Source organism: Muscardinus avellanarius (genome assembly GCF_963383645.1).
Source record: "Muscardinus avellanarius genome assembly, chromosome: 3".
Lineage (NCBI taxonomy): Eukaryota > Metazoa > Chordata > Mammalia > Rodentia > Gliridae > Muscardinus > Muscardinus avellanarius.
This window is the reverse complement of record NC_137788.1, coordinates 10009989-10031882: the sequence shown is the minus strand read 5'-3', so window position 1 is coordinate 10031882 and position 21894 is coordinate 10009989. Positions and strand designations below refer to the sequence as shown.

The window sequence follows — 21894 nt, the reverse complement described above, 5'->3', positions numbered from 1 at the left end:
CTAGTGTGAAGACATCCAGGTGTTGCTGCAGAGAGGATGGTGTGGCTGGGGACCTTTGAGGTTCCCGCGGCCGGAGCCGTGGCACAGAGTGGCTGGAGCACCTGGAGCGGCCAGAGCCGCGGCGTGGAACAGCCGGAGCCGTTGAGCGAAGTGGCCGGAGCGGCCGGAGCCGCGGCGAGGAGCGGCGCAGCCTACATCTTCCCTAGCAGCACCAGGCTCCAGAGAGGAGGGAGACTCAGAACAGAGCTCAAATCCAGAGAGGAGGTATGCCGGCCTCACAGCCTAGGATGCAGAAGCAGCGCCTTACTGCTGGCGGCAGCAGCGAGTTCACCGGACGGCTCTAGACCAACGCACTCAACCAGCCACCAGGCGCCAGAGAAGATGGGTGGACAGCAAGCCGAGGTGAGCCGCTGCTGAACAGCCGGGTGCCAGTCAGCAGTTTCTTCAGTGCTAGGAGCATCTAAAGCTCCCAAGGGCCGGGATCAGCACACCCCGCAGGGACTCAGCAGAGCTCAAAACCAGAGAAGAACTACACCAACCTCACAGCTGAGGATGCAACAGCAGCGCCTTACTGCCATCAGCAGCGGTGAGTTCACCGGATGGCTGAAGACCAACGCACTCAACCAGCCACCAGGCTCCAGAGAGGAGGGGTGGACAGCGAACCGAGGTGAGCAGGTGCTGAACAGCCGGTCGGGAGTCAGAAGTTTTGTCGGCGAAGGGAACATCTAAAACTCCCAAGGGCCGGACACAGCACACCTGGCAGGGACTCAGAGTGGAGCTCAAAACCAGAGAAGAAATACGCCGCATCATGGCCGAAGGCGTGTCAGTGGTGCCATATTGCCAGTGGCAGCAGCAGCGAATCCACCGAGTTCACTACAGCTCCATCAGCACACTCAACAACCGTGAGTCAAATTGCGGCCCATAGGGGAGAAATCCCAGTACTGCACTCCCAGGGACTTGCGCAGATAGTCTCCCTGGGTCAGAGATTTTAGCAGTGCAGCCCAGTGGGGGAGTGGCGGTGGCAGAGATATCATACCATAGTCACAACTCCCCTCTGGAGAACACCCAACTTGGCACCCTCCATGGTCTAAGCAGCCTCGATTGACTCCCTGGGTCTGAGACTTTGTGATACAACCCAGTAAAGGAGTAGTGGTGACTGAGATACCACAGACTCGAGATTCAGAGCATCTTAAGTGAACTCGTAGTGACTCAGGGAAGAACCCAGAGAAGGCACAAACTTCTAAAATCATGGGAAAGAGAAATAATAATGGAGCAGTGAATGCCCACAACCCCACAACTTCAGAATCTGATAACACAGAAATCCAAAGATCTCTAGAAGATCAAATCAGGAAAAGAACTGTAGAAATAATAGAGGACTTTCAAAAAGAATTCAGAGAAAGTAAAAAAGAGATAAAGGATGCAATCATTGAAATAAAGGCCTCAATTCAAAGTATAAACAAGAGATTAGACCACATGGAGAATAGAATCTCACTCTTAGAAGATGATTATTCAAAAAATGAACGCATAGTTTCTAATTTAGAAAAAAAAAACCGACAGCAGGAATCTGACATTGAAGAAATATGGACCCATTTCAAGAGAGCTAACCTAAGAATAATTGGAATAGAGGAGGGAAAAGAAGGTGAAACAAAAGGGATCAACAATCTCTTCAAGGAAGTAATAGCAGCAAATTTTCCAAACATAGAGCAAGAGGTCGATACACAGGTCCAGGAAACTTATAGAACTCCCTTTAGACAGGATCGGAGAAGAGGATCCTCATGCCACATAATTGTCAAAATGACTAATATGGAAGCTAAGGAGAGAATCTTAAAGGCAACAAAAACAAAAGGCCAAGTGACATTCAGAAGCAAACCAATTAGAATCACTCCATACTTCCCAAACCAAGTCAAAAAAGCTAGAAGGGCATGGAGTAACATATTCCAAACTCTGAAAGAAAACAACTTCCAGCCAAAAATTTCCTACCCAGCAAAACTATCCATCAAATTAGATGGGGAAATAAGAAGCTTCCATGACAAACAGCAACTGAAGGAATTTATGTCTTCAAAACCAGCGCTAGAGAAAATACACAAGGAGATTAACTGCAAAGAGGAAATGGGTAATACATGCCAGAACCAAAGAAACAAGAATTCCCATCCAGCAGACAACTAAACAAAGAAGAATAAACAGTATCTCAAACATAAATAAGATCTTAACATGTTGGGAATTAAAAATTATCTCTCTATAATCACACTGAATGTAAACGGCCTCAACTCCCCAATAAAAAGACATAAAGTGGCAAAATGGATTAAAAGCCAGAATCCATCCATCTGTGCTTACAAGAAACACACCTTACAAGTAAAGATAGGAACAAACTCAAGGTAAAGGGCTGGAGCAAGGTAATCCATGCTACTGGTACTCGAAGACAAGCAGGAGTAGCAACTATGATATCAGACAAGTTAGACTTCAAACCCAAACTTATTAGAAGAGACAAAGAAGGTCACATTTTACTGGTCAAAGGAAAAGTCCAGCAAGAGGAAATAACAATAATCAACATCTGTGCCCCAAACCTAGGGGCAGCTACTTTCATAAATCAAACTCTTTGTGACATGAAGTCACACATAAATCCCAACACAATAATACTGGGAGACTTCAACACACCTCTCACAATACTAGACTGATCTTTCAGACAAAGGGTCAGTAAAGATGTCTCAGAACTAAAGAACACCATTAGCCAAATGGACCTGTTGGACACATATAGAATATTTCACCCAACTACAGCGGAGTTTACATTTTTCTCAGCTGCTCACAGAACCTTCTCCAAAATGGATCACATCCTGAGACACAAAATGAGCACTAGCAAATTTAAAAAATGTTACATACTTCCCTATGTCATTTCAGACCATAATGGAATGAAACTAGAAATCAACTATAAGAAGACCCAGAGAAACAACATAAACATGTGGAGACTGAACACCACACTTCTGAATGAAGAATGGGTCATAGAAGATGTAAGAGGTGAAATCAAGAAATTTCTAGAAACAAATGAAAATAAAGAAACAACATATCAAAACCTCTGGGACACTTTGAAGGCAGTATTAAGAGGAAAATTTATAGTACTGAGTGCTCAAATAAGAAAAACAGAAAATCTTCAAATAAATAGCCTTATGACACATCTAAAAACCCTTGAAAAGCAGGAACAATTGAACCCCAAAGCCAGCAAAAGATGGGAAATTATTAAAATTAGAGCAGAAATTAATGAAACAGAGAATAAAAAAATCAATACAGAAAATCAACAAAACCAAAAGCTGGTTTCTTGAAAAAATTAACAAGATTGATAAACCACTAGCCAACCTAACTAAAAACAAAAGAGAGAATCAAGCCAAATTATGAAGATAAGGGATGAAAAAGGAGACATTACTACTGACAGCGTAGAAATCCAGAGGATTATCAGAAACTACTTTGAAAAACTATACTCCAACAAACTGGAAAATCTGGAGGAAATCGACAACTTCCTAGATAAATACAACCTTCCTAAACTGAGTCAAGAAGATATAGAACACTTAAACCAACCAATAACAATCAAAGAGATTGAAACAGCAATAAAGAGCTTACCATCAAAGAAAAGCCCAGGACCAGATGGTTTCTCAAGTGAATTCTATAAAACCTTTATAGAAGAGCTAATTCCAATACTGCTCAAACTATTTCAGGAAATAAAAAAACTGGGACTCTCCCAAATACATTCTATGAAGCCAACATCACACTAATACCCAAACCGAATAAAGACAGTTCAAGGAAGGAAAACTACAGGCCTATATCTCTGATGAACTTGGATGTAAAACTATTAAACAAAATACTAGCAACATGCATTCAAAACCACCTCAAGAAAATCATTCACCATGACCAGGTAGGGTTCATCTCAGGGATGCAAGGCTGGTTCAATATACAAAAACCAATCCATGTAATTCATCATATAAACAGAATCAAAGACAAAAATCACATGATCATTTCAATAGATGCTGAAAAAGCACTTGATAAAATTCAACATCCATTTATGATAAAAACACTGCAGAGAATTGGAATAGAAGGAACATATCTCAACATTATTAAGGCAATCTACAATAAGCCCACTGCCAACATCATAGTAAATGGGGAAAAACTTCAAGAATTCCCCCTAAAAACTGGAATGAGACAAGGATGTCCACTATCACCACTTCTCTTCAATATAGTACTAGAGACTCTAGCCAGAGCAATAAGGCAAGAAAAGGAAATCAAAGGAGTACAAATAGGAAAAGAAGAACTTAAGCTTTCACTATTTGCAGATGACATGATACTATATTTAGAAAACCCAACAAACTCAACCAAAAGGCTTATAGAACTGATCAACAAATTCAGCAAAGTATCTGGATACAAAATCAATCTTAAAAAATCAGAAGCTTTCCTGTACACCAACCATAAATCCACTGAAAAAGAAATTCAGAAAACACTTCCACTCAGGATCTCCCACAAGAAAATAAAATACCTAGGAATAAACTTGACCAAGGAGGTAAAAGATCTCTACAAAGAAAATTATAAAACACTGAAAAAAGAAATCGAAGAAGATCTTAGAAGATGGAAAGATCTTCCATGTTCATGGATTGTCAGAATAAATATCATTAAAATGGCCATCCTCCCAAAAGTGATCTACAGATTTAATGCAATGCCCATTAAACTACCAAGATCATTCCTCACAGACATAGAAATATCAGTCCTTAAATTTATCTGGAATAACAAAAAGCCCAGAATAGCCAAGGTAGTTCTCAGCAACAAAAACCACACAGGAGGAATCACAATACCTGACTTTAAACTATACTACAAAGCCATTGTAATAAAAACAGCATGGTACTGGCAAAAGAACAGATATATAGACCAATGGAGCAGAATAGAAGACCCAGAAAAAAGTCTACACACTTTCAGCCAATTGATTTTTGACAAAGGGGCCAAAAACATACACTGGAAAAAAGATAGCCTCTTCAACAAATGGTGTTGGCAAAACTGGTTAACCATATGCAGAAAATTGGAAATCAATCCCACTTTTTCACCCTGTACAAAAGTCAACTCACGATGGATCGAAGACTTGGAAATTAAACCAGAGACCTTGAAGCTCCTTGAAGAGGGCATAGGTCCAACACTACAACACATAGGCATAGACAAACATTTCCTCAACAAGACCCCAAAGGCACAACAAATTAAAAGGAGAAAAATACATGGGATTGCATGAAACTGAAGAACTTCTGTTCAGCAAAGGAAACTATCAAGAACCTCAATTGAAAGCCAACAGAATGGGAGAAGATTTTTGCCACCTACACCACCGATAGAGGACTAATATCTAGAATATACAGAGAACTCAAGAAACTCAACACTAAAAAAACAAAGCATCCAATAACAAAATGGAAAAATGAACTAAATAAACACTTCACAAAAGAAGAAATTCAAATGGCCAATAAATGCATGAAAAAATGCTCAACATCACTGGCAATCAGAGAGATGCAAATCAAAACTACCCTGAGATTTCACCTAACTCCAACTAGAATGGCAATCATTCAAAACACAAACAACAACAGATGCTGGCGAGGATGTGGAGAAGTGGGAACTCTAAGACATTGTTGGTGGGACTGCAAATTAGTGCAACCACTTTGGAAAACAGTATGGAGAATCCTCAGAAGAATGGGAACAAATCTACCATTTGATCCAGCAGTACCACTTCTGTGTATCTACCCAAAAGATAGGAAGCCAAACTACCAAACTAATGCATGTGTATCTATGTTCATAGCTGCACAATTCACCATAGCCAAACTATGGAACCAGCCAAGATGTCCATCAATAGATGAATGGATTACAAAACTGTGGGATATGTACACAATGGAATTTTACTCAGCCATCAAAAAAAACTCAATTACACCATTTTCAGGGAAATGGATGGAACTGGAGGACATTATGCTAAGTGAGATTAGTCAGTCACAAAAAATAAGAAATCAGATGCTTTCCCTAATATATGAGAGTTAGGGAGAAATGGGTCATAGGAGGAACTCTAGATGAAAAAGGAAATCCTATAGAGGAGCAAACAAAGCAACCTAAAGAAGGAGAAAGGAGGGGGGAAGAGGAAAATCTCTAAAACACACAATGTACTTAAACATATCGAAGTCAATCACTAACACACAATGTACTTAAACATATCGAAGTCAATCACTAAGCCAAGCAAGGGAGGGAGGGACAGGGAGGGAATGGGGTGGGAATTGGGTAGGGGTTAAATCAGCGATGAGTACATGTTTGTGCACACAAGTTTTTTACCCCAATAAGTTGTATGAATATAATGCACCAATTTAAAAAAAATAAAAAAAACCATTGGAGTTAATAAAAGCCTAGAGCTAAATTCTTCCAAAAGAAAGAAAGAAAGAAAACCGTGGGGCAACTGAAAACACGCCCTATTTTAAGAGAATTGAGACATGGGGCAGCATGTATGACCGTGTGCACACGTAACAAGACAGCGTACACTTACAGGATGGTTCCTAAGCATCTTATTTTGATTTTAGAGTGTTACTTCTCTTGTTCAACTTTGAGGTCAGCTTATATTTTGTAGCAAAATAAACATATCAAAATATAAAAAAAAAAGAATCCCAGGGGGCAGAGGCATGGTGCTGTGAAGGCCAGGGTTGGCGGCACCCAGCCTATCGATGTGTAACTTTTTAGAGGATCCTAGCACAATGGGTGCACAGCTTTTAACAAAAAATGGAACATTTATGGAGGATATAATAGCCCTAACATTTTCAGGTATGGAGCTAGGCCATTATGATTTAAAAGACGGGGCTTGGCTTTTTTTTCTAAGAGCAAACAAACTTTGTAAAGAGAAAACACTAAAGATTATGAAGATTTTTAAGTGTTATTTTTGTGTGTGTAGTACTAGGGATGATGGAGCCCAGGGACATACTACCTGTGACCTACACCCCAAGCCCTATTTTTTATTCTTTTTATTTAGAAACAGGGTCTCACTGGGTGCAAAGGGCTTCACTAAGTAGTAGCTGAGGCTGACCGCAAATCACAATCCTCCTGTTTCAGCCTCCTGAATGCTGGGGTTACAAGCGTGTAAACACCATGCCCAGCTTTTACTTTAGTCTTTTGAGTATTTGAAACAGGGTTGCACTGAGTTTCTTTTTCTTTTCTTTTCTTTCTTTCTTTCTTTCTTTTTTTTTTTTTTTGTGGTACTGTGGGTGGAACCCAGAGGCTTTCTACCTCCAGACTATACTCCCAGACCTTTTTTTTTTTTTGGAAACAAGGTCTCACTAAGTTGCTGAGAGCCTCACTAAGTAGCTGAGGCTGGCTTCGAACCCGTGCGATCCTCCTGTATCAGCCTCCCAAGCGCAGGGATTACAAGCGTGCGCCACCACGCCCGGCAGGTTGCACTGAGTTTCTGAGGGTCTCACTGAGAAGCTGAGGCTGTCAGCGAACTGCCATCCTCCCATCTCAGCCTCCCAAATGCAGGATTACAAGTGTGCACCACCATGCTCAGAAAGAAATGTTTTAGAAAACCAACACCAGGCCGGGCGTGGTGGTGCACGCTTGTAATCCCCACGCTTGGGAGGCTGAGACAGGAGGGTCGCACGGGTTCGAAGCCAGCCTCAGCTACTTAGTGAGGCTCTCAGAGACTTAGTGAGATCCTGTTTTCAAATAAAATATAAAATAGAGCTGGGAGCATAGCCCAGAGGTAGAAAGGCCCTGGCTCCACCCTCAGTACCACAGAAGTAAAACCCAACACCAGGAGGCGCTGTAAACATGACCCGCTTGTGTCCTGATGCCTGGAGGGGTCAAATGAAGGTCACAGTCACCAACCACCCCATCCTCTCTGCATTAACACCTGGGAACTGCTGGTGTTCGAACTGTGAAATTAGGTTATCTTTCATGGAGGACAGCACACAGAAATCATTGAGACGTCTTTATTTCTCACCATTTTGTACAGAGCATCCACATAGATTCAAGTCCTAACTTCCTCCCACCATTTTTTTTTTTGTTGCTGTTGTTCTCAGGATTAAACCCAGGGGATTCTACTTCTAATCTATACCCACGACCCTCCTTATTTTTATTTTGTGACAGAATTCTACTGAGTTTCTGAGGCTGGCCTTTAACCTATGATTCTCCTGTCTCAGCCTCCCAAATACTAAGATTACAAGTGTGGATCACCACTAACTCTTAAGACATATTCCCCCAAATCCCTTCATTCCCCTCCAGCCCGGCCCCCTGCATCACCTTTCATTTCTCTTTTCTTTCCTTTTTTTTTTTTTTTTTTTTTTTGTGGTACTGGGAGTGGAACCCAGAGGCTTTTCTACCTCCGGGCTATACTCCCAGACCTATTTTATATTTTATTTGGAAACAGGGTCTCACTAAGTTGCTGAGAGCCTCACTAAGTAGCTGAGGCTGGCTTCGAACCTGTGCGATCCTCCTGTCTCAGCCTCCCAAGCGCGGGGATTACAAGCGTGCGCCACCATGCCCGGTTATCGCCTTTCATTTCTATTCACATACCAGGACAAGGTTCCAATGTGGGGACAATGTTCCCTGTTAATGTACCTGTGCTCTATCTTTTCTATCCTACTAACCAGAAGAAAACTTTATTTTTGTGGTAGTGGGATTGAACAAAGGGACATCCTACTTCCCCTACACACCCGGTTGGTTATACATTATTTGTGTGTGTTTGTGTGTGGTGGGGCTACCGGAGATTGAACTCAGAAGTATTCTACCTCCAAGGTACAACCCTAGCCCTATTTTTTATTCTGTATTTTGAAAAAAGGTCTCACTTAGTTGCAAATGGAATAAGTAGTTGAAGCTGTCCTTGAAACACAATCTCCTGTCTCAGCCTCCTAATGCTGAGATTACAAGCATGCGCCACCACGCCTGGCTTGCTTATTTATTTATTTATTTATTTATTTATTTATTTATTTATTTATTTATTTTGCAGTACGGGGATGTGACCCGGGCATTCTACCTCTGTCCTACACTCCCAGCCCTATTTTCTATTCTTGATTTTGAAACTCGGTCTGTGTTGGAAAGGGCCTCACTAAGTACCAGCTGAACCACGATCCTCCTGTCTCAGTCTCCCAAAAGCTGAGATTACAAGCATGGGGCCCCATGCCCAGCCTCACTCTTATTTTGAAAACAAGGTCTCAATAGATTGTTCCCACTCCCACAAAATTGCTCAGGCTGCTTTCTAACCTGTTATCCTCTTGTCTCAGCCTCCCAAGAACTGGGATAACAGGCATGGGCTATGATGCGGGGCCATAAAAGCTTTTGATACATGTATTCACCTAGGGAGGTACTGGACAGCGACAGGGACTGAGCCCCAGGTTGTACATCACCTGGTAGCCACACTGAAGGCAAGGAACACACATGAAAAAGACCCGCTTTGGCTGCCGTATGTCCCTTATTATAGCCATGAGTCCAGCACAAAGCTGGGAAAATCTCCCCGGGCACACATCACCCCAGGCATCATAGCTCTCCAGCGGGGCGGGGTACCGCTCTGTATTCAGCTGGCTCAGCCTGGCGGTGTGGCGCAGTAGGTCCTTTAGGACGGCCATGGAGAAATGGTTCCCATAGAAGTCGAAAGTCCTGATTTGGGTGCAGCGGCTCAGGGCCGGCAGGAGGGCCTGCAGCTGGGGGTCTTCAAACTCACAGTCCTCCAAGTACAAGGTCTCTAGTGTGGCTGCCACTCTCTGCAGCAGAAGTCGCAGCGGCTCGGGGCTGAGGTTGGTCAGTTTGGTGCCCCTCAGGTCCAGGTGCTTCAGCTGACTGGTGCTGGTCCAGCAGGAGAGATGCTCTAGGTCTGAGTCTGAGAGCGGACAGTGGGTTAGTGCCAGCCTGTGCAGGTGAGACTGCAGGGACCTGTGGAAAGACAGAGTGGTTAGTGGGGAGGGGGGTGGGGAGCAAAGGAGGGGAAAAAGAACCTCGAGGTGGACATAATGGTCTTTCTAAACCCCACGAAGTTCCTGACCATCTGATGATGGCTGGAACTCAGAAAACTGCAGGAGGAGGACTCTGCTCACCCAGTGGAGCCCTACACTTGGTCCAGAGCTTGTGTGACAACTCAGACCCATCTCTACAGCTCCCTGTGCACACTGCAAGGCAGAAAACCACATCTCAGGGCAGACACATCCAGTGGGGGACACACACAAAAAGACCAACCCGGCCAGATCCAATGACCTCACCTGGGGATGCCTGACACTAGGACTCCTTACACCCCTGAATCCTCAGCAAAGCCGCCAGCCCTGTTGATACCCTCCCTGCTGCTCCTGACCCTCCACTCCAGCATCACACAGTCTCCATCTGCGTATCCCACCTGGGCTCAGGACAACCTGTCCCAGAAGGGACCAGAGACTGGCTCACCTCAGCACCTGCTCCAAGCAGCCCTCCAAGAAGACAGGTTCATCCACGCTGAGCTCCTGGAGACGATTCAAGTTGAGGAGCTGCGAGGTGAACTGGGTGATCAGGCACTCCTCCTCCTCCACAGACACAGGGGCAGACATGTAGATGTTGCAGAGAAGCAGCTTCCTGAGGTTCCGCATCTGGCCCAGGTAAGGGGCAAAAGCAGCCAGGGTGCAGAGCTCCCAGCCGCAGTGCACTTCCACTACCTGGATGCAGCTCAGGTCCAGCGTTTCCAGAACCTTCCTCATAATGTGGATGGATTGTGTAAAAATCTTCAGTTTGTGACAACACAGGTGCAGGGAATCCTTTCTCTGCAGGGCCCACAGGAGAACGTAGGTTTGGCATTCATCCAGGGTGCCGTCTTTGAGGGTAACGTCTATGAACACCCTCAGGGGCTGCTGCGCCTCCATCCTTTGGCCAGTCTTCTCTCTCAGCCTCTTCCCTCTAACCTCTGGCAAGCTGGGCCTCGCCGTGGCTGCGCACCACACACCGCAGTGGTGCTGCGGCCCTTCCCGCAAGTCCAGCACCTGCAGCTTCCACCCCCTGAGGGAAAAATGGAAGAAACCTCAGCACTGACACACACCCAACTTCAGCCTGGGCTTTGACTCCCCAGGCTGAAAGAGCTGCCCCCTCTCCATGCCTGTCTGCTGTTCTCCAGCCCCTTTCCATATGGAAAACACCCTGGTCCCACTTCTAGGTCCAGTAAGGGGCAGATACAGACTTCTTCTATCTTCTCTGTTCCATCACAGCATCCTACACACCCACAAGCCCTCTCCCAGGGGAGCTCAACTATGGCCACGGCCTCTCCATTCCTCCTCTCTGCATCTTCTGAAGCCTCTGCCCATCCTTGGGCTCCACACTCTCTGCCCCAGCTGTCCCTCCGTCTCTCCCAGATCCCTTCCTCAATGACACTGGGTCCACTCACCTGGGCTGAGCCTTCTGGGCCAGCAGCAAGTCCAGCGCATCCAGTGCTGATGCTAAGATGTCCAGGTGCCCCCTCTCCATTAGCGAGCCCAGAGGGAGGCAGGGGAGGGGCCAGGTCTGCACCATGGCCTTCAGGATCTCTGAGTGTCCCTGGGCCAGGGCCTCCGTGAGCAGGGGTGGGAAGAGCTCCCTGGGCAGGTCCTCCAGAGCAGGGATGGCCAGGGCCTGGTCCCTCAGCAGGCTCTGCACTGCCAGCTCCAGTAGCGTGGGAGGGGTCTGTGAGCTCATCCTCTTTCCTGGGCAAAGCGACATGTGCTGGGAAAGAAGCAGGGAGAGACATCTTCTCAATCCAGCCCAGGAACCCCTGGTCCTCCACACCCAAGGACTCAACTCAGGGCCAGTCACTGTCTGGCGACTGTTAAAGAGTCCTCACTGCCTGTGCACTGGTGACAGAGTCCTGGCTCTGCCTCTGCTCTTCCAGGACGTGCACCCCAAGTGCCAAGTGGGGCAGGAGACCTCTATCCCATCCATGCAAAACCCCTGGGAGGGCGCTGAGAGCTGGCAAGCTCACCCCACACTTAGTGGATAAAGGTTTTGTGTGTGTGTTTGTGATATTTGGGGTGGATCTAAGGGCATTCCAACTCTTAGCTAAACCCCCAGTCTTTTTACTTTATGTTTCAAGGACAGCCTCAGATACTACTTAGTGAGGCCCTTTGCAAGTCAGTGAGACCCTGTTTCAATCATAAAAAGGCTAAAAAATAGGGCTGCGGGTGTAGCTTGGAAGTAGAATGCCCCTGGGACCCATCCTTTGTACCGCCAAAAACAAACAAACAAACAAACAAACAAACAAACAAACACTTGCAATCCTCCTTGTGTCAGCCTCCCAAGAACTGGAATTACAGGTTGGTGCCCTTACATCCAGCCGTGGGTAAGTTTCTGGCCATAATTTAGGTCCCTAAGACAAGGTACATATAGTGCCATCAGACTTAACCTAGCCTTCCTCAATAGGCTCTACATATACCAACCCTGGAAGAGATGAATGGGATATCCCTCACGTGGGAGATGTTGGTCTTTGGGGTTTTGTTTTGCCTTGTTTTCAATACTAGGCATAGAACCCAATATGCTCTACCACAGGCCTATTTCCCCAACCAGTTTATGTTTTCATTCATCTTCCTGTATTTATTAAATCCAGTACTTGGGAAGCTGAGACAGGAGGGTCTGGGTTAGTGGCCAGCCTCAGTTACTTACTGAGACCCTGTGGAATTAGTGAGACCCTGTTTCAAATTTAAAAAAAACAAACAAACATAGAACTGAGGGTATAGCCTCTGGGTTCAGTCCCCTAAACACAAACAAACACACACACACACACACGCACGCACACACACACACACGCACGCACACACAGTACTTAAAACAAATGCAGAAATCATGTTGGTCAAGGGCAACACTGCATTTTGTGGTAAATCCAGTCTCCAATTAGCTCATATGAAAAAGAGAAAACATAACATCACCCATGCCTCTTAACATACATGTTGCGCTAGAGGGGTGGCTGGGGCTAGAAGGGATGGGCAAGAAACTTACCAGGTCTGAGCAGGGTCTGCAGTGCGCTCTGCGTCTCAGAATGGCCAGGCAGTGACTCCAGGCTCCAGGATTCTGAGTCTTTCTCCCCAGGGCTCACACCCTTTTATTCACCTCTCTTGGGTGGCCCCTCCCTTTTCCAAGAACCAGCCTCCAATCAGAAAGCAGGGTGTGATTACAATCCAGGATCTCCACCCATTGGCCTTTATTAGCTTTGAGCTTTCTCCAGATGAAATGATTGGATGAGATTATGCATATAGGAGACAGGAATTAGGGCCAGGGTCAAAGACAAGGACCCCTTGGTTGAGTCAGTGCAGGTCACTGAATGAGTTTTATTCCCATGTGCCCTTCAGAGTTCTGAGTGTGAGACAGAAAAAGGTTTACTCTGTATTTGAAATTAGAAGAAACAAAACTAGAAATTGTTATTTTACTATGTTAGTATTACCAAAAATCCCAAATTTAAACCTCTTTTTAAGAGCACTGTGAATGAAATAGAAATGGGCTGGGTTGGGTGTCTCCTGCTCATAATGCCAGCATTTGGGAGCCTGAGACTGGAGGATGGAGCTGTATGGACAGCCTCAGCTACTTAGTGAGGCCCTCCACAACTTAGTGAGACCCTGGTTTAAAATAAAGAATCAAAAATAGGGTAGGGGTATAGCTCAGAGGTAGAATGCCCTTGGATTCCATCCCCAGACAGAAACAAAGAAAAGAAAAGAAAAGAAAAGAAAAAGAAAATAGAAGTGCAATCTGCCCTGTTTGGAATGGTCCCATGGTTGTCTTGTTCCTACAGGTGGCAATTACCCCTCAGGGAAGAGGAGTAGCCTCAGGGTGTGTGTGGTCTTCAGGGCTGAGGCCTAGGCATCTTTGAAGGAAGCAGGACAGTTACAAGAAGCTCCTATGGAGTTGGTTTTCTTAAGAGGATCCTGTGAATGACCAGGACATTTTAACCTAGGAGGGCTTTTCTGAGAGGTCAAGATGCAAGGATTGGAAGACTTCTGGTGGAGCTGGGCATGGTGGTGCAAGCTTGTCGTCTAGCATTTGGGAGGCTGAGACCAGAGGATCACAGTTCGCAGACAGCCTCGGCTGTTTAATGAGGTGCTCTGGCAATCCGTGTGAACCTGTTTCCAAATAAAAAATAAAAAAGTAGGGCAGAGGGTGTAGCTCAGATGTCAAATGCCTCTGGGTTCCGAACCAGACCCGCGCAAGAAGAAAAGAAAAAAAGAAAAAGAAAGAAAGACTGTGGGTGGCGTTTGTAAATTAAATAGGCCGTAGCTGTAAGGAGACCTCGGAGGTACTAATAAACCAGCACTGCCTTGAGGTCAGTTAGAGAGACGCAGCCTAGGATTCTCCCCGGAGGTGCAGGTGTTTCAGGTGGGATGAGCTCCACGCCCAGGCTAGAGAAAGCGGATCTAAGATGTGAGCTGGCAGAGCAGAGAGCAGCTCAGGAGGCCAGACCAGGGGAGTCAGACATTTCCAATCTGAGCCAGTGAGGACGCTGTGGGCCACCTGGGGTGTGGGAGAGAAAACAAGACGGGCCAGGAAGGAATCCCTGCCCTCATGGCGGCCGCCTGGAGACCTCCTTCAGAGTCAGGGTTCTCCCCACAGTGGTCGTTTCTGCGCAACCTCAGCCCCAGTCGGCTGCCAGGGCTCTTTAGCCTGGAGGGAGATGCCCGAGACCTGGGTCCTGGGGGTTGAATCCAGGACTTTCTACCTCCAGTTTACATCACTAATGCCTATTGTTTTTTTTTATTTTGAAACGGTCTTGCTAACTTGCTGAGGCTGGCTCTGAGGAATTAACAAGATTTGATTATATCTGCGTCATATAATATTTTAATATAGTAGCTAGAATTATGTCTCATAACATAGCAGATATCTAAACTTAAATACAATTAAAACAGATACAACTAGAACTTCCAGAGGGTTGAGCATGGTTCCTCAGTTGACATCTTTCCATTAATGTCCAGTGACGGTACTTAGTGTAATATCTCTGCTTTATAATCCCTGAGCTAACCTTCAAGCTTTGGCACATCCCAAAGCGTCCACAAACCCCACACACTTTCCAAGATCAGACAAAACAAGAACCCTGGGGGTGGGGTCGGGTGGGGGAGAAGGAACTGAGCTTGACTGATTGACAGATTGATTGATGTGGGCATTAGGGACTGAAACCCGGGGCATTCTGCCTTTGAGCTACAACCCCAGACCTTTTTTTTTATTTATTTATTTATTTATTTATTTATTTATTTATTTATTTATTTATTTATTTTTAATTTATTTTTATTGGTGCATTGTAATCACACATCACATTGGAATACAAGACTTGAGAGGATATACATACAAGCACACATCATCCAATTAGCCCTCATCCAGCCCCCATCCCATTCCCTCCCACTCCCTCGATCCCATGCTTGTTTGGTGATTAACTTTGATACATATGTTTATGTACCTCCTGCGTTTTAAAGAGGCTCCATCCCCCCCTATTCCATACCCTCTGAATGGTCACCTTAGTTGCTTCACTATAGGGCCCTTTCTATAGCTCGACCTCTTCCTGTTGCCCCTTTCCTCCTAGTTATTAATGATTAGGGGAAGCATCTGATTTTTATTTTCTGCGATATATCTCTGTGCATGCCGCGTTGCAAGTACTGATCCCACTCTTGACGGCCCCAGTAGTGGCCTGGCTACCCGGTGGACTGATCCAGACCTCGTTGGCTCAAGCAGCGGCCTTGCCTCATGGGAGGCCCCGATTCTGGCCTCGCTGGCAGACCTTTTTATTTTGAAATAAAACACAGGGTGTAGCTTGGAGGTCGACTGTCTCTAGGTTCCATCCCCAGACCCGAAAAAAAAAAAAAGAAAAAGAAAGAAAGAAAGAAAGAAAGCAAGAAAGAAAGAGAAAGAAAGAATCGGGCGTGGTGGCATATGCTTGTAATCCCTTAACTTGGGAGGCTGAGACAGGAGGATCACACAGGTTCAAAGCCAGCCTCAGCAACTTAATGAGACCCTGTTTCCAAATAAAATATAAAATAGGTCTGGGAGCATAGCACAGAGGTAGAAAGCCTCTGGGTTCCACCTCCAGTACCACCAAAAAAAAAAAAAAAAAGAAAGAAAGAAAAGAATAGAAAAGAAAAAAAAAAAAGGAAGGAAGGAAGGAAGGAAGACTTGGGTGGGGTTTATAAATCAAATGTGCAGGAGCTACAAAGAGACATTGGTAATTCTTCTGAAACAGCATTGTCTCCGCGCGTGGTAGCACACACACACTTGTGGCCCCGCACACAGGGAAGCAATTTCCAAAGAGTAACTTCTGCAGGCCTGGGGAGGTGGGCTTTTACCTATTATTGAGGTTTCCCATATGTTAGTTGTTAGTTAGTTAGTTTGTTTGTTGTGGTACTGGGATGGAACCCAGGGGCATTCTACCTGCGCAATACACTCCCAGCCCTACTATTTATTCTTTATTTTGAAAAGGGGCCTCAGAGTTGCAAAGGGCCTCACTAAGTAGCTGAGGCTGGCTGAGAAACTGCGATGCTTCTGTCTCAGACTCCCAAGAACTGGGATGACAAACATGTACCACCAAGCCCAGTTTTTATTTTTTAGTTTTGAAGCTGGGTCTCACTAATTTTCCCAGGGCCTCACTAAGTAGCTGAGGCTGTTCACAAACCTAGGGTCCTCCTGTCTCAGCCTCCCAAGTACTGGGATTACAGGCATGTACCACCACACCCGGCTACTTGATATCATTTAAAAATGACTCAACCAAGGAGCTTTTTTAATGAAAATGAAAACATCTGGTTGGCATTCTGTTTTTTGATACTCAAAGTATTTATTTTGTGTGCACTTCAATTTGAGCTCATGGCCCAGTGGTTTTGTGATGTCATAAATTATGCTTTTAATAATTAAATGGTTAAAGCCATTTCATATATCTTAAGAGACTCTTTGTTCTCATTTGTTTTTCTAGAATCCATCCAAAAGTGATGCATTCTCATAACTGTTAGAGATATGCATGAAAATATATTATAATTTCCAAGTGTCATATAATCCTCTTGCAGGGTACCACAACTGCTCGTTAATGTGTGTGTTTGTGTGTGTGTGAGCCTGTGCACGTGTGAGTGTGCATGTGTATGTGTGCACCGTGGGTGTGCAGGTGTGTGGGCCAGCCTGTACGTAATTACTTATTTCTTTGGTTTTCATTTGGAAATTAAGGTTATGACTGGGCGTGATTGCATGGTCCTATAATCCTAGTACTGGGAGGCTGAAACAGGAGGATCACAGGTTTGAGGACAGCCTCGGCAATTCATTGAGATTCTCAGCAACTTAGCAACACCCTGTTTCATAATAAAAAAGATATCAAGTGTTGATGGTGTAGCTCAGAGGTACAATGCCCCTGTGTTTAACCCCCAGTACCCCTGAGGTAAGACAGGAAAAATAAAAGTGACGGGTAAAAAGGGGACAGAAAAGAAAGAAAAGGAAACTAGCTTTAGTTGGAAAAACACCACGATGATCCTTATCTTTGACCTACAGAGTCTGTTTTTTTCCTTAGACAAACATCCCCAAAGGCCCTCAGCTTTAACCCTAAATGTCTATTACCCACTTAAAGTATCTGAGATGTTTGGGAAACAAAGGATTAAGGAAGGTCTGACACTTGGTCAAGGTCATACACCACCCAGCCAGCCAGCACCATAATTGGGTGTCAAGGGCCTGAGGATTCTGAGAAAGCGCACACCTCCATCCCCGCTGCACACCCTCATCGACTCCCTCACGGGGGCTCCAATGAAAAAGAATTGTAAAGACACCATACTCTCCCTTTTTTTTTTTTTTTTTTTCAGTACTGGGGATGGAATCCAGGTGCATTCTACCTCTGAGATACACCCCCCCGCCCTATTTTTAATTCTTAATTTTGAAACAGGGTCAACTGAGTTGCAAAGGGCCTCACTAAATAGCTAAGGCAGTCGGCAAACCCCGATCCACCTGTCTCAGCCTCCTAAAAGCTGGGATTATAAACCTTCTCAAGCTGGGCGTGGTGGTGCATGCTTGTAATCCCTGCGCTTGGGAGGCTGAGACAGGAGGATCGCACGGGTTTGAAGCCAGCCTCAGCTACTTAGTAAGACCCTGTTTCCAAATAAAATATATATATATATAAAAAGGTCTGGGAGTATAGCCCGGAGGTAGAAAGCCTCTGGGTTCTACTCCTAGTACCACCCCATAAACAAACAAACAAACAAACAAAAAACTGCTCTCTCCCTCTTGAGGTGGCTTGAGTTCAAGGGTATATACTCTGCTTTCTGCTTTCTAAAATGAACCTTGGTCTCTGTTTCAGACTGGTGAATGCTGAAATTCTTTTCTACCGTGGAAGTCAAAGATCCCTCCTCCACCAAAAAAAAAAAAAAAAAAAAAAAAGACCAGGAAAACAAGGTTGCATCTTATCAAGATAATTTTATATGCCTTCGGTAGGTTTTATCAAAGTCTCTCTCATGACTTGAAAAAACCATGTCCCTTAAAAGTTGAAGAAATTTTTCTTTCTACTATGTAAATTTTCATGTTAGTTTTATTTTAACATCTTCTCATTGTCACTCTGGTTAAATGAGTGACTTTTATAATGATCTATTTTCATTAAGTGCTTTAAACCTTTTGACATTTTTGACACACTTCTCTGAGATCAAGTTCTACATTAAGTCTTTTTGACCTGGAATTCACTTTGGGATGTTCCAGGGGCCCCAGAATTTCTCAAGGGATTTTAAAAGAGAGATATTAAACTACTTAGCTGTAGTTGATATTATGGAAAGCGTTGTCAAATGAAAAACCATACTCAGCCCTCTGTGAGTTCTAGCTACATCAATGTATTATTAATATTTGATTTAGTTGCATTTAAATTAATAGAAATGTAATATGCTATGAGACACAATTCTAGTTACTATAGTAAAATGTTGTATGACAGATATCATCAGATCTTGTTAAGTCTTCGAGGCCAGCCTCAGCAAGTTAGCAAGACCGTTTCAAAATAAAAAAAAGAATCAGCATTAGTGGTGTAAACTGGAGGTAGAAAGTCCTGGGTTCAAAGCCCAGTACCCAGGCCTCAGGCATCTCTCGCCAGGATAAAGAGCCCTGGCGGCCAACTGGGGCTGAGGTTGCACGGAAACGATCACTCTGACGTTGGGGGTCTCTTGCGGTGGCCGCCATGATGGCTGGGATCCCTGCTGTGGCCCAGCTTGCTTTTTCTCCACATCCCAGGTTGTGCACAGCGTCCTCACTGGCTCACACATTGGAAATGATGGACTCCCCTGTCTGGCTTCCAGAGCTGCTGTCTGCTCTGCCAGCTCACATTCTTACATCCACTTTCTGAAGCCAGGGTGTGGAGCTCACCCCAACTGCAACACCCTGCACTCCCAGGGGCAATCCTAGGCTGCCTCTCTCTGTCTGACTTCAAGGCAGTGCTGTTTTATGAGAATCTCCATGTCTCTTGGTAGCTACTGCCCATTTAATTTATAAACGCCAAACAATTTTTTTTTCTTTCTTGGCGGGTCTGTTGGAGAAACCAGGGGCATTCGACCTCTGAGCTATACACCCTGCATCTTTTTTATTAATTTTTATTTTGAAACAGGATCTCACTGAGTTGCAGAGGGCCTCAGTAAGTGACCGCGATCCCAGTCTCAGCCTCCCAAATGCTGGCTTACAAGCCTGCGCCGCCACGCCCGGCTCCATCCAGAATCTTTCAATTCTTACATCTCCACCCCTCAGAAGAGCCCCCCTTGTTGAAACTCTCTCAGTTATTCACAGGGTCTTCTTAAGAACACCAGCTCCACAGGGGCTTCTTGTAACTGTCCTCTTCCTTTAAAGAAGCCTTGGCCTCAGGCCTGCAGACCATACACACCCTGAGGCTCCTTTTCCTGCCTGAGGGGCCGTTGCCAGCTGTCAGGAACAGGACACCCAGGGAACCATTCCAAACACAGGGAAAATTTGCATTTCTTTTTTTTCTTTTCTTTTCTTTTCTTTTTTTTTTTTTTTTTTTGTGTGTGTGGTCCTGGGGGTGGAACCCAGAGGCTTTCTACCTCCGGGCTATACTCCCAGACCCATTTTATATTTTATTTGGAAACAGGGTCTCACTAAATTGCGAAGAGCCTCACTAAGTAGCTGAGGCTGGCTTCGACCCTGTGCGATCCTCCTGTCTCAGTCTCCCAAGCGCGGGGATTACAAGCGTGCGCCACCACGCCTGGCTAACGTGCCTTTTTACATTTCTTTTTTTTTTTCTTTTTTTTTACATTTTATTTGGAAACAGGGTCTCGCAAATTGCATTTCTATTTTCTTCACAATGCTCTTCTTAAAGATGTTTAAACTGGGAGTTTTTAAAAATAATGTTAACATGATAAAATAACAATTTCTAGTTTTGTTTCTTCTAATTACAAGAACAGATTAACCTTTCTTCTGTCTCACACTCAGAACTCTGAAGGGCACATGGGAATAAAACTCATTCAGTGACCTGCACTGAATCAACCAAGGGGTCCTTGTCTTTGACCCTGGCCCTAATTCCTGTCTCCTATATGCATAATCTCAGCCAATCATTTCATCCGGAGAAAGCCAAAGCCAATCAAGACCACTGGGTGGAGATTCTGGGATGTAATCACACCCTGCTCTCTGATTGGAGGCTGGTTCTTGGAAAAGGGAGGGGCCACCCAAGAGAGGTGAATAAAAGGGTGTGAGCCCTGGGGAGAAAGACTCAGAATCCTGGAGCCTGGAGTCACTGCCTGGCCATTCTGAGACGCAGAGCGCCCTGCAGACCCTGCTCAGACCTGGTAAGTCCCTTGCCCATCCCTTCTACCCTCAGCCACTCTGCTATTGCAACATATATTCTAAGAGGCAAGGGTGATGTTATGTTTTCTCTTTTTCATATGAGCTAATTGGAGACTGGATTTACCACAAAATGCAGTGTTGGACTAGTCCCAACATTATGACTTCTACAGTGTTTTATGTAGTGTGTGTGTGTGTGTGTGTGTGTGTGTGTGTGTGTGCGCGCGCGCACGTGTGTTACTGGGGACTGAACCCAGGGGCATTATCCCTTTAAGCTACACCCCCTGCCCTTTTTAAAATATTTAAACAGGGTCTCATATATTCTATAGGGCCTCACTAAGTAGCTGAGGCTGGCCACTAACCAGATCCTCCTGTCTCAGCCTCTCAAGTACTAGAATTAATAAATAAAGTAAGATGAATTAAAATATAAAATAAATTGGTTGGGGAAGTAGATCGGTGGTAGACCATACTGGGTACTATGCCCAGTAATGAAAAGAAGGCAAAAAAAACCCCAAATCTAACATCGCCCACGAAAGGGGTATCCCTTTATCTCTTCCATAGTTGGTATGTAGAGCCTATTGAGGAAGGCTAGGTTAAGTCTCAAGACACTGCATGTGCCTTGCCTTAGGGACCTAAATTATGGTCAGAAACTTTACCCAAGGCTGGATGTAATGGCACCAACCTGTAATTCCAGTCCTTGGGAGGCTGAGACCCAGGATTGAAGATTTGAGATCAGCCTCAGTAAATTAGTGAGGCCCTCAGAAACCTAGTGAGACTCTGTTTCAAACAAAAAATATAGAGACTGGGGTTTAGCTCAGAGTTGGAATGCCCTTAGATCCAATCCCCAATATCACAAACACACACACAAAACCTTTATCCACTAAGTGTGGGGTGAGCTCGGCAGCTCTCAGCGCCCTCCCAGGGGTTTTGCATGGATGGGATAGAGGTCTCCTGCCCCACCTGGCACTTGGGGTGCACGTCCTGGTAGAGCAGAGGCAGAGCCAGGACTCTGTCACCAGTGCACAGTGCAGGTGGGGGCAGTGAGGACTCTTCCACAGTCGCCAGACAGTGACTGGCCCTGAGTTGAGTCCTTGGGTGTGGAGGACCAGGAGTTCCTGGACTGGATTGAGAAGATGTCTCTTCCTGCTTGTTTCCCAGCACATGTCGCCTTGCCCAGGAAAGAGG

At 45.0% G+C, this 21894-nt stretch overlaps 1 protein-coding gene across 1 annotated transcript; it reads right to left on the bottom strand.

The window, feature by feature from the left end:
- On the bottom strand, positions 1-11652 carry LOC308259958 (PRAME family member 12-like; the record flags this gene model as incomplete). Its single annotated transcript, XM_080691298.1, has 5 exons — positions 1-202; positions 9373-9389; positions 9495-9900; positions 10402-10983; positions 11366-11652. 5 exons carry the CDS (start codon positions 11650-11652, stop codon positions 1-3), a joined length of 1494 nt encoding a protein of 497 aa, XP_080547424.1.
- Between the last annotated feature and the right edge of the window lie 10242 nt (positions 11653-21894).